This window comes from Dipodomys ordii, unplaced genomic scaffold, assembly GCF_000151885.1.
Source record: "Dipodomys ordii isolate 6190 unplaced genomic scaffold, Dord_2.0 Scaffold8, whole genome shotgun sequence".
NCBI lineage: Eukaryota > Metazoa > Chordata > Mammalia > Rodentia > Heteromyidae > Dipodomys > Dipodomys ordii.
The window spans coordinates 28061432-28075000 of record NW_012267224.1 but is presented as its reverse complement, the minus strand read 5'-3'; the positions used below and the strand labels follow the sequence as shown (position 1 = coordinate 28075000).

The following is a 13569-nucleotide window of genomic DNA, read 5'->3' as shown; positions in this document are numbered from 1 at the left end:
GCAGGACTTGCTCCAACACTCAGAAGTAAAAATTAGGCAAGGAAATCAACTCATTGAGGACATTGTTAAAAATTGTAAAGCTTGTCAGCTCACCAATGCTCCCAATCAACTGGTTACAAAAGGAGCTCGCCTCCGTGGAGATAGGCCAGGTGTGTATTGGGAAGTAGACGTCACAGAAATTAAAACTGGAAAATTTGGTTATAAATATTTGCTAGTTTTTGTAGACACCTTTTCAGGGTGGGTTGAAGCCTACCCAACAAAGCATGAGACTGCGAACGTCATGGCTAAGAAGATCCTGGAAGAAATCCAACCCAGGTATGGCCTCCCATCCACCATCGGGTCGGACAATGGACCGGCCTTCGTCTCAAAAGTAAGTCAGGGAATAGCCGCGGCACTGGGGACGGATTGGAAATTGCACTGTGCTTATAGACCCCAGAGTTCAAGGCAGGTAGCAAGAATGAATCGGACTCTAAAAGAGACCTTAACTAAATTGGCCTTGGAGACTGGATATCGCTCCTTCCTTTTGCCCTGTTTAGAGTAAGAAATCCACCCTATCAGCTTGGCTTTACTCCTTTTGAAATAATGTATGGACAACCTCCACCCATTATCCTTAGCCTTCAGACTGAATTGCTTGCTGATTTGGATGATACTGAATTTCTGTGTAAGCTTGACTATTTACAGCTGGTGCATAAGAGTATGTGGCCCCAGCTTAGAGCATTATATGATTCTGCTTCTATTCCTACCCCCATTTCATTTGTTTAAACCAGGGGACTGGGTGTTTGTTCGAAGGCACAACTTGAGATCTCTGGAACCACGGTGGAAGGGACCTCACATGGTGCTACTGGCTACACCTACTGCCCTTAAGGTGGACGGCATTGCTGCGTGGATCCACTGCTCCCATGCCAGACCGGCTGACACCTTTGTCCTGGATGACTGTGGGGAAATATGGAAAGTCTCCAAGCATCCTACCCAACCACTCCGCATACGCCTCAAGAAAAGAAAAATGAACTGATTGTTCTTAGTATGACTAAGGTCAGAGAGGGACTATACCCGTTCAAGATGGAGAGCTGTTGAAGTTTAGTTTTGGGCCAGAGCCACAAGATTGTGTCTCAGGACCATAAGTCAAGGGGGGGATGAAGGGTTAAAGTTTTGAGGCAGTGACTACTTGTTGCTTGTTTAAACTAAACCAAAGATCAGCAAATTCTGTATAGCAGAGCAGCATGTGGTGGTAATCTAAACACCTGGTTGATTGTGTGCCTTTATAAGCCCTGCAAATCCTTAGCTCGGGGCTCTCCTCCTAGGCTCCGCTGTGTCGGAGTGTAGGACGAGGCCCGAGCTGCAGCCCGTTTAAATAAAACCTTAAAACAGCTGTAAAGTCTGACTCTTGGTGGTGGTCTTGGTGGGGGTCCTGCGACCTGGTATAACACTATCACCTTTGAAATTCATTTCCAGAAACTTGTTTATGTCCCTGATTCCCTTAGAAAACACAGGCAAGGCCAATGCTGGTGGCTCATACCTATTATTCTAGCTACTCAGGAGGGTGAGATGCGAGGATCACAGTTCAAAGCCAGCCTGGGTAGGAAAGCTCGGGAGATACATCTCCAATTTAATGTCAAAAAAGCAGGAAGTTGTGGAGTTGGGAAGTGGGAAGAAATGAAGTTGTGGCTCAAGTAGCAGAGCACTAAGCCTTGAGCAAAAAAAAACAAAAACAACACACACACACAAAAGCCCTCAGGGACCAAAGCCCTGAGAGTTCAAGCCCAAGGAGTGACACCAAACACAAAAAACAAAGAAAACCCACGGGGAAGCGGCAGTATATATATATATAGTCAGTTTAGGGTGGAAGCAATATGCTTTGGATTTGATTCTTTGATAGGGTGAAGACTCAGGATGATGATGAAGGAATGTGTGTGCAGGGTCCTGTCATGGAAAACCTTGAGGCAGAAGCTAACATTCCAGAATCAATGTAGTCAAACTTCTATAGGTTACCGGAGATCTGATAGACATCTGAGTGGCTATTGTCATATGATCCACTTAATATAATGCTGCAGCACTAAGAGGAAAGTAGATTAAAGGCAGCTGCTCCTATCTACCCTCTCCAAAGGCACATACATGCCCTGGATGAATCATGTCTACTGTAATTAGAACTTCATCTTCACATTTGGGTCACCATTTCTGCCAGATTCCAAAATCTGAAAGGCACGATTTCCTGAACAAAGCCATTTCCCCAATTTTTTTTAAACCTAGACAAAGCACTACAGGTGAAAAGATTTATATTGTTTTCAGGTAAATGTTTATAGTGAAAATGCGTGTGTTTAAAAGCAAAATGTTGAGAAATGTCAAAAGGCAACATCCGTGGCCAGGCCCCCGGGATCCTCGCTGGAATCCAGAGGACTGAGGTTTCAAGCCATCCCCAGGCAGAAGAGTCTGCAAAACTTTTCTAAAATAACAGTCCAGGATTGGAGGTGTGGCTCATTGGTATTGTGCCAGACTTGTATGAGGTCCTGAGATCAAACTTTCAATACTGCTGGGAAGGGATTACTACAAAATAACCACCAAAAAGCTAGGCTCAAGTACCCATGGCAACAGCCATGAGCAATCATGTTGATTACAAGTCCTGGGTTCAAACTTTTGTCTGCCAAATGAAAACGAAACCAAAACAAAAAACTGATAAGTTCTGGAAAATTTACAAGGTGAGACCTACCTGGAGAGAGAGGGCTGAGGGATTTCCTGGGGGCTATATTTGTTTGAGTTCCGTGCTCTATCTCTCTGTGCCTCTTGGTCACCACAAGGTAAGTGGCTTCTGTCACAGGTATCTGACACTATGAAGTGAACTTCTCTGCCTCACCCTATCCACCTTGATGGACAGACTTCTGAAAGCTTGAGCTAACTAAATTCTTCTCTGGAGGAGAGGCACAGTGATAAAGGGGAGGAGATTGGAATATATTGTAAATGTGTGGAAATATGACAAAATCCCCCTCTGGAATTACTAATGTAATCTAATAAAATCAGTAAAAAATAAAAACTCTTATTAGTTTGATCAGATATTTAGTCACTGCAACAGAAAATTGGCATCAGAGAAGTAAGGTAACTAAACCTGACTAGATGGTTCTTAAGCCTTTGGAACTGGTTTGCAGGAGGAATTTGGAAGATTTTGGAGATCCACACCTTCTCTTAAGAAGAAAGCACTGTAGGGATACTTTGCTCCAGAGAGTCCCCTATGGAAGTATTTCCTCATGTCCAGTCATCAGTAGACACTGTAGTCATAGACCAAGGGAGCTGGTACTGCCCAAACTGGCATCATCCATGTGATGATAGTTTTTACCATAATGTAGAATATAGGTGTAATGGGGTTGTGGAGACTTTCGCCCAGACTTCAAAGGAAACCTAGGAGGCCAGGCAATGTGTAGCAGGGTCAGAAGATCTGTAGACAGCACCTGAGAAGGTGAGGCTTAAAATTGTGAGTGATGCTGAAGATGCAGGGGAGATCCCAGGATGTTAGAATTCCACATTCTTAGCATGTAGAATGAGTGCTAAGGAAAGCTATGGGCTATGAGCAGAACCAGCTCAAGGGAGACCTTGTGGGCTGCAAACAACAAAGCCATAGGACTGCTCAAGCCCATTGGGACTCCTGACACTACATGCCCTGGTGCTGAACATGGAACTCCAGGATTTAGTATTTGCCCTGATGGGTGTCAGTGTTGCTTGTCCCATCCTTCCATTCTAAGGTCCCATTCCTTTGGGAATGGAAATGTTTATTCTATGCTATTGTATGTTGAGAGTATGTAACTCTTTTTTGGTATTACAGGGGCCAAGAGTTTGCCTTGACCCTCAAAAGAAACTTTGAAGTTGGCAGTTTTGAATGGTGCTGCTACAACTATGGGGACTCCTGAAGATGGACTAAATGATTTCTGCATTGTGAGATGCACACGAACTTTATAGTGGCCCTGGGGTGGAATGTTATGGTGGAATTCTTCCCCTAAAAGTTTTTGTGTGTGTGTGTGTGGGAATTGAACTCGGCACCTGAGCGCTGTCCCTACGCTCTTCAGCTCAAGGTGAGAGCTTGAGCCAGTGCCACTTCCGGTTTTCTAGTGGTTTATTGGAGTCTCATGGAGTTTCCTGCCCCAGCTGGCTTTGAACCGCGATCCTCAGATCACAGCCTCCTGAGTAGCTAGGATTACAGGCGTGAGCCACCGGCCCCCCGGCCCCTAAAAGTTCTTATACTGAAGGCTTGATCCCAAGCAGGTGGCATTATTTTGGACATTCTGGAAACTTTAGAAGTTGGGACTTACAAGCAAAGGAAACAAATCACTGTGTGTGGGGGGGGGGGGTTGGGAGGAGGCAATGTCTTGTTCTCTGTCTCCCCCTCCTCTCCCTTTCTCTGCTTTTGTGGCTGCCATGAACAGAAAAAATATTATCTGCAACATGTTCCCATGTGCAAGCACATGAGAGGCCAAGCAACTATTGACTGAAGCTTATGAAACCACAAGCAACAAAGTCTTCCAATATTTGCTTTTATGTGTGCTGTACTAGGTCTCTGACTCCAGGCCAGGGCTCTGTCCCTGAGCTGCTTTTGTTCAAGGCTAGCACTCTACCACTTGAGCCACAGCTCCATGTCCAGCTTTTTGGTAGTTTATTGGAGATAACAGTCTCATAAACTTTCCTGTCAAGGCTGGCTTTGAACTACAATCCTCAGATTGTAGCTAGAATTACAGGTGTGAGCCACTGACACCAGCTTGATTTGCTTTTGATTAGAAGTCCTAATTCCAATCAAACTGGGTGCCAGTGGTTCCCATCTATAATCCTAGCTAAGACCTAAAGAATTGTGGTTTCAAGCTAGACCAGTCTAAAAGATTCCAAATATGAGACTCCATCTCCAAGATAACCAACAAAATGCCAGGCAGGCAGCATGGCACAAGTGATAAGAGCACCATCCAAGCAAACAAATGGATCGTTCAAGTCCCTGAGTTTAAAATCTGGTACTTGAAAAAAAAAATCCCAATCCTATAGCTGAAGCTGTAGCACAATGGGTAGTCTGTGGGTGTAACATGTACAAGGCCGTGGGTTTGATCCCTGACACCAAAAATAAATCCCGATTCCTCTCCCACAAATACACTGATATACAAGTATTTTTAAAGCTCAAAATCTAAGAAATAATTTTAATGAATAAGCATTATCTATATGTCATGCACCGAGAAAATAGGAAATGGCTTATTTTTTATTTGAAAGTGGAAACCTTTGGCAACGGGTCTACATGCAACATTTTGTCAGGATGAGCTAGACGATGAACTACACAGTGGCCTGGTCCTGGTCACTGATAATTTGCAGCCAGATGTGCGATCAGGTCTTTAGCATCTTGTAAAGTGGACGGTATGTCTGAGCCACACTCAGTTACTTGACTTCCAAACAAGAACAGTTTCCTGTTATTTCCTACCTGAGATAATTCCAAAGCATCATGGATATCTGTGATACGATAAGCTGCTTCAAGGTCCTTCACCCAGGTTGGAAACAAAAACATGGGTTATTTTGCAATCCTTTCAGATACATTTCTTGTTACCCTTAGTTATTACTATTATTGACTCTCCCATTTTAATACAGAAGATATTGTGCCCTCATTAACATGTCGTCAGTGGCTGTCTGACTGTAAATATTTTCACCAGGATGGTTCCAGTGTTTGGGTTATCCACATTATTTTCTGAGATGAAATTAAGTCAATATAATACCTTAATTTTCTTTTTTCTTTTTCTTTCTTTTTTTTTGTCGGTCATGGGGCCTGAACTCTGGGCCTGGGCGCTGTCCCTCAGCTCTTCAGCTCAAAGCTAGCGCTCTACCACTTGAGCCACAGCGCTACTTCCAGCTTTTTCTGCTTATGTGGTGCTAAGGAATTGAACCCAGGGCTTCATGCATGCGAGGCAAGCACTCTACCACTGAGCTACCTTCCCAGCCCAATATCTTAATTTTCTAATCAGTTTCTAGTATTATTTTTTCATTGTCTTAAGTCCTCAAGATTTTTTCTATAGGATCAATGATGAAATATTTATTAACAGAAACTTGACTTATTCATTGTTTTGTACACATATTTTTAGTGAAGTAGGTTCAACATACACGCTGAACTCCTCCCATGTGTGAACCACTAAACTAGGCATTTCAAGTATTTCAAGGCACACAAAGATGAATAATGATCTCTCCACACTTAAATATATAACATAATGCTGAATGTCTCACGATTAAAAGTACTTTTTTTGTTGTTGTTGTTGGTTGTGGGGCTTGAACTCTGGGCATGGGCGCTGTCCCTCAGGTCTTCAGTTTAAGGTGAGCACTCTACCACTTGAGCCACAGTGCCACTTCTGGTTTTCTGGTGGCTTTCCTGACTGGGCTGACTTTGCACGAGATCCTCAGATCTTAACCTCTTGAGTAGCTAGGATTGCAGGTGTGAGCCACCAGTGCCCGGCTACACTTTTTTTTTTTTAATACTAAAGCTATTCAATACAACTTCTATCTATATAGATTTTTACCTGTTTGTGTGCAAACACAACCAGAGGCAGGACTGGGTTTGCTTTGATTAGTTGATGAAGATATTTCTTAGCTTCTCCTAATCGGTTATGATCTGCTGAATCTACCACAAAGATGAGCAGCAATCCCTTGGACAGGTGCATTTCCCACTGGGAACGGTAAGGTTCACTACCACCAACTGCAGAAAGCAAGACAGGAAGAAGATATCAAAACATTTTGTCACAGTGCCAGAATGAAGACAATTCTAAGTGCCCAGCAGGGTATTACTGGGGAACATTTGGTCATTAGGGATAACTACTCTTCATTCTGGAACCAACCACTAAAGTCTTCTGATAGTTATCTTCCGTTACCCACAGCAGACCCAGCAGCTGCTGCATAGTCAAATGGAAGCCGGTAATTAGATCATTAAAGGAGATAGGTTAAAATACACTTACTCTAAAATATTCTTTTTGGTCAGTCGTGGGGCTTGAACTCTGGGCCTGAGTGCTGTCCCTCACCTCTTCAGGTCACAACTAGTGCTCTAGCACTTGAGCCACAGCACCACTTCCAGCTTTTTCTTATGTGGTGCTGAGGAATCGAACCCAGGGCCTCAGACATGCAAAGCAAGCGCTCTACCACTGAGCCACCTTCCCAGCCCTCTTTTTTATTTTTAAATGTTGTGTGTGTGCATGCACATGAGTGCTGATGTGTTGAGTGGATGAAGCATTTTTATTCTTACTCCATAGATCCATTTATGATGTATTATATATTCAGTTGCTAACAGACACTTATCCTCGATCTTAACCAGAAGGCCAAGAAGTGATCCACCGTGCTTGCTTGCTTGCTGTTTATGTGTTTTCTGTGCCTGTCCTGGGACTTGAGTTTTGGCCCTGAGCTTTTTTTTTTTTTTTCCCTTCTTGGAGCTTGAGCTTTGGGCTTGAGCACTGTCACTGAACTCTTCAGTTTAAGGTGAGCCCTTTACCACTTGAGCCACAGTGTCAGATCCAGTTTTCTGAGTGGCTAATTGGAGATAAGAGTCTCACGAACTTTTCTGCTTGGGCTGGCTTTGAACCACAATTCTCAGATCTCAGCCTCCGGAGTAGCTAGGATTATAGGCGTGAGCCACCGGTGCCTGGTCAGTCTTGAGCTTTTTGATCAAGGCTAGTGCTCTTCTACTTGAGCCACAGCTCCACTTCTGACTTTTTGGTAGTCTCATGGACTTTCCTGCCTGCACTGGCTTTGGACTATGACCCTCAGATCTCAGCCTCCTGAGTTGCTAGGATTATGGTGTGCATGCCACTAGCATCCATCATCTTGTTGGGCATTTTTTTTTTTTTTTGTCAGTCTTGGGGCTTGAACTCAGGCCCTGCGTACTGTCCCTGAGCTGCTTTTGCTCAAAGCTAGCACTCTACCATTTAAGCCATAGCGCCACTTCTGGCTTTTTCTGTTTATGTGGTACTGAGGAATCGAACCCAGGGCTTCATGCTTGTTAAGCAAGCACTGTACTGCTAAGCTACATTTCCAGCCCATTCATTGTTTGGCATTTTTAAGACAAGATCTCACCATGTAGCTCAGACTGCTCTCTAATTTATAATCCTCCTGTTTCTACCTCTCAAGAGACTGCTGAATTACAAGCATGTACCACTAATCCCTGCTGGTTGTTTGCTTTTTAAATTATCTCTTTCCTTTTACTTTCTTTGGTTTTATTGTTGCTATTCTTTTTTTTGGGGGGGGGGTTCTGGTCGTGGGGCCTGAACTCTGGGTCTGGGCGCTGTTCCTCAGCTCTTCAGCTCAAGGCTAGTGCTCTACCACTTGAGCCACGGCGCCACATCCGGCTTTTTTCTTCTTGCTTATGTGGTGCTGAGGAATCAAACCCAGGGCCTCATGCATGCAAGGCAAGCGCTCTACCACTGAGCCACCTTCCCAGCCCCATTGTTGCTATTCTTGTGTGTGTGTGTGTGTGTGTGTATGTGTGTGTGTGTGTGAGTGTGATTAGTCTAAATTGTGTATTTAATCTATAAATTTTCAGGTTTTTCTTTGCTATTATCACTTAAGATTATAACTCTCCAAATTTTTTTTTGGCATGCCAGTTTTGATTTGTAGATTTGTGGAACTTCCATTTTCAACAATGACTCAGTTCTGAGTATTTTAAATCTCCACTATACTTTTATCTTTGAATAAGGTAAAAGGCTATTTAAAAATGAAACTTAGGGGCTGGGAAGGTGGCTCAGTGGTACAGTGCTTGTCTTGCATGCATCAGTCCTGGGTTCGATTCCTAAGTACTACATAAGCAGATAAAGCAGGAAGTAGCAGTATGGCTCAAGTGGTAGAGCACTAGCTTTAAGCTGAAGAGCTGAGGGACAACTCCCAGGTCCAGAGTTCAGGCCCCACAACTGACAAAAAAAAAGTAACTTAAAGGGTTTTAAGATAACAAATATAAGTATTGAAATAGTGCTCTTTGAAAGTCGATGAAAGTAAAAATAAAACCATTACAGCAGTGATCTGAGCACTTGCTGGGAAGGAACCATACTGTACTCACTTAGGTTACATATGTATTTACAGTAATGAGGAGACAGTGAGATGGTTATAAGATTATAGGAGGGAATGCTAAAGCTTTCCTTTAAACTCTGCATTTTTCACCAGCATTGAAAAATGGAGATTTTTTTTTAGATTTTATTGTTTTGGAATTCACTTAGTTATGTGGGTAATATTCTACAATGCATATGCTAATGAAGAAGCATGCAAAACTGCATACTTTGGAATGCCTACCTTAGAAATCTATGTGCAGAAAAAGAATAAAATGAATATAATCCAATGTGAACAATGTTACAGCTGTGTAGTAAGGATATCAACAGGTCTATTTTCTTTCAGTTTTTCTTTTTTTTTTTGTTGGTTGTAGGGCTTGAGTTCTGGGCCTGGGCGCTGTGCCTCAGCTCTTCAGCTCAAAGCTAACGTTCTACCACTTGAGCCACAGCGCCACTTCTGGTTTTCTGAGTGGTTTATTGGAGATAAGAGTCTCATGGCCTTTCCTGCCAGGGCTGGTTTTGAACTGAAATTCTCAGATCTCAGCCTCCTGAGTAGCTAGGATTATAGGTGTAAGTCACCATGCCTGGCTCAGTTTTTCTTTTCTTTCTCTATTTCTTTGATTTTTCTTTTCGAAAAATGTAGAACATTTTAAAAAGGATAGAAAGTGCAACCAGGCTCCTGTGGCTCATGCCTATAATCCTAGCTACTTAGGAGGCTGAGATCTGTTGATCACAGTTCCAAGCCAGCTGAAATAGAAGGTCTGAGACTCTTATCTCCAAATAATCATCAAAAAGTTGAAAGTGAAATTGGGATTCAAGTGGTGGAGTGCTAGTGTTGATCAAAAAAAACCCAGGGATAGTGCCCAGGCCCTGAATTCAAGCCTCAGTACTGGTGCGCGCGCGCGCACACACACACACACACACACACTGGTGCACACACACACACACACACACACACACACACACACACACACACACACGGAGAAAGTGCTCCCCTGTCCCAGACACCTTGGTATTAAACTACATGTGAAGCCTAAAAATGTAGGAAAACCTGATCCAGTACTACTTTTCTGAGGGTCTCAATGTTGATCATAGCATATCTGACTTAAGATGAAAATGGCTATCCCCAAACTAATGAGACAGAGCTTACTTTCCAGGAACTTCATTTGGTTGTTGTCAATGGTAATGCAAACTTCATTGAAACCCTGGGTGGGTGTGACACTCTGCTGGATTTTGTGGGACGCTAGAGAGTAGAGGAGGCTGGTTTTTCCTGCTCCATCCAGGCCGAGTACGAGGATCTTATTTTTCTCCTGTAAAATAAAAGATAAACTGAAAAACTTGTACTATTAGGGCCTTGATTCCTTGACTTCTGCCCCCTATGGTGGAGCAGATGGAGTTGCAAACCATAATAGAACAATGAAAAAAATGTAGTAAGTCTAAACCAAACAGTACCAACCAGTTAACATCTTCTAATCTGCCATTATTACTTATGTGATATTTATCTCATATCTCTTATCAACTCCAAGTCTTGGTCAGTCTATTAAATATGTATGTTATAAAGTTATATTATACATATATATATAAAACCCAGATACAAAGTTATATTTTATATACATATACATATATATAAAACCCAGATACATAATAACACAAGTATTTACACAAAATATGTTTAACACATATTTACACAAGTATCCTTGATCTCAGAGTCATTTTTCCAGACTTTGTTTCTTGAATTTACATCTTTTGTCAACTGCAGCAGAATTCAGTGCATTCTTTGGGATCTTGGGACCTAGGTGGTTCAAGTACTGAACCAGCATGCAAGCATTTAAAAGTTCATCATTATTAATCTGTCTTGCCTGTAAAATTGGATAAGTTAATTACAAGTTTCCTCTTATGTTTTTAATGTAAATATGATTAAGTGAAAAAGTTAAATTTATAGAAATAGTTTAATCAGTCCCAATAACAGGAGTATTTGTTTTAAAACCTAATGTTAAAATCTGGTACACTGGAAACAAATTTTAAAAAGAAGCATCCTAGGGCCAGGTACAGTGATGTATACCTATGATCTCAGCTACAGGTAGAGAACAAAAAAGATCTTGAGTCAATGTCCACCTCAGAGAAAAGTTAGCAAGAAACATGGCTATAATCCTAGCTATTCAGGAAGCTGAGATCTGAAAATTAGACTCTTATCTCCAATTGATCAGCACAAAAAAACAAAAAAATCTGGAGGTGAGGTTCAAGGGGAAGGATAGAGCCATGAGAGAGAAAAGCCAAGGCTCAGAGGTCCAGCCCAAAACATTAAGAAAAAGAAAAGAAGAAAAAAAGTACAAGTTCTTGGAGTGAGTTCTTGATGCAAATAGTATTTCTAGATGCAACGGATACTTTTTTGAGTACTTCATACCTCCACCATTTTCCCCCCACCCCCTTGCCCATCCATATCTAAGTTCCACGGTGCCATTCTGAGCACAAAAAGTTTCCCTGGATGGTTTCAAATTGCACATTTGGCACTAAAAATGGCTGTGGGGAACAGTGATTGAGGGAGTGAGGTTGATTGGAAAATATTATAAACGTGTGGAAATGTAACAATGAATCTCCCTCTATATGACTAATAAAAGCTTTAACAAGAAGATAAAAAAATAACTATGGGGTAAGAATTCCTCCAATTTCTAGTAGGGCTCCACTCAAGATGAATATCCTTCTACTTTAATATTTCTGAAAATAAGATGCGTTTTGCTCTGACAGGCAGCACTTTTTCTTTCACAATGATACCTGAAATAATGGTATCCTGGACCTTATTACATACTGTGTTAAACACAGTCACTACTCAGTGATAGCAGCCAGTCACACTGCCGCCCTGACACCCTATCCAATCTAGCAATTGTGCCCTCATATTTTACCTTCTGCTTATGTTTCCAGCCTAAAATACGGGCTTTGGACTCAGTGGTAGACCACAAGTGTGGAGGCCCTGTGTTCAAGTTTCACCATCAAAATCAAACCAATAACATAGAAATTGTGTTTACATTTTAAATAAAAACATTTTAAATAGAAATACTATGAATCATATGCTAGGGAACGCTGAGGTCATTGTGAGTCAAGAGTTCAAGCGCAAAATGTGTATTTGTGAACATTATGTCCTCTGTCCAAAGTTCTTTGGTCATTTATGGCTCTGTTTTTAGCACAGACCAAGTCTCCGTTAAGAACTCAAAAGGTTTAGAGCCAGAAAGCAGCGAAGGAGCCAGCAGGAACTTCGGGGACGCCGGGCCATCATCTGAGACCTGTCAGGGAAGCGTTTGTCACCCTCCCTTCGGGGTGCTGGTAGTCAGTGGCAGAAGCCAGTGCTGATGAACAAGTACAGAGAGCCCCGAAAGACAGTTGGGGTACATTCGGAAATCCTGTGCCTCGGGAGGTCCCCCGCCCGCGGGCTGACCAGGGGTAGGGCAGGGGTGAAGCTAGGCCGGAGTGAGGGCTGGGGGTTGGTGGTGGGAAGTTCGAAGCCCGGCTGGTCCCTTTCCATCCGGAGGGAAAGCGGTCGGGGAGCCCCGGTTCCCTTCCGCGGGGCGGAACACGTAACAGAGCCCGGCAGACAACGGCCTGGAGACCGGTTCCTGGAGGCAGGTTCCGGGCGCCCGGGGGGGCTCTTACCTCCGGAGCCGGCGGCGGGGGCAGGGTAGTGAGCAAGGTGTCCCCGTCGTTGTTCTTCTCTTGCTTGCCTTTAAATTGTTCCTTCGCTTTCTCCATGGTCTTCACTGGCTCCTTCCTCCTCTCATCTTCCTTCCTCTTAATCACGATCACCTCCCGGCTTTTCTCCTTCCCCTTCTTTTCCTTCTCCTTGAATTTAATGTCTACCTCCTTCTTTTTCTCTTCTCGTCCTCTTCCCTTAATTTTCTCGACTTCCTTTCCCTTCTCTTTTTTCATTTTCCCCCTGTCCATCCCCACCTACCCGGGCGTCCTTCCTCTCCCCCGCTCAGCGCGCCAGCGCGCTGGGGCGGTGACTCTGAGTCGGGCCAGGTGTGGCTGGCCAGGGAGGCGCGGGGCGGTGACGTGGGCCCAGGGCGGGGGCCACACCCCGGTCTCCAGGGGTGCTAGCCCCGAGCGAGGCCGACTCTCAGAAGCCCCGAATGAAAGCGGGAAGGGCAGGGGTCCAGTCTAGAGTTGGGAGAGCCAAGTGAACCAGGCTCACTGTAGGATAACTGTGTCACTTACTCCCTGGCATGATTCTGCCCGGTCAAAGTATGGCAGAAACGTTTTCTATGAAGGAGGGGTCCCAAGCCATCTTAGTGCCTGATCCTTATGGCTTCAGCTGTAGCGCCTGCCCTGCCAGTCCACCTAGCCAGGCAGGACAAGTCCTGATACTCCCAGATTCCCTCCAGCTCACAACCCGGAGGAGCCTTTCACAGGCAAGGTAGTGCATCTCTCCGCCTTCCATCTTGAGTTGTGATTCAGGATTGAGGACAAAAAAGTAAATAATTTGCTTAGAAAAAAAAACAACCAAAACCCTGGAGTTTAAAAAAAAAATGTGAAAATTAAGTAGCTTGTCAGGATCCTGGTA

The 13569-nt window shown here is 43.6% G+C and overlaps 1 protein-coding gene across 1 annotated transcript; it reads right to left on the bottom strand.

The window, feature by feature from the left end:
• Window positions 1-5217: 5217 nt before the first annotated feature.
• On the bottom strand, window positions 5218-12967 carry Arl9 (ADP-ribosylation factor-like 9). Its single transcript, XM_013008983.1, has 4 exons — window positions 12663-12967; window positions 10168-10327; window positions 6516-6691; window positions 5218-5491 (listed from the first exon to the last, which is right to left on the bottom strand). Exons 1-4 carry the CDS (start codon window positions 12948-12950, stop codon window positions 5312-5314), a joined length of 804 nt encoding a protein of 267 aa, XP_012864437.1. The 5' UTR covers window positions 12951-12967; the 3' UTR covers window positions 5218-5311.
• Between the last annotated feature and the right edge of the window lie 602 nt (window positions 12968-13569).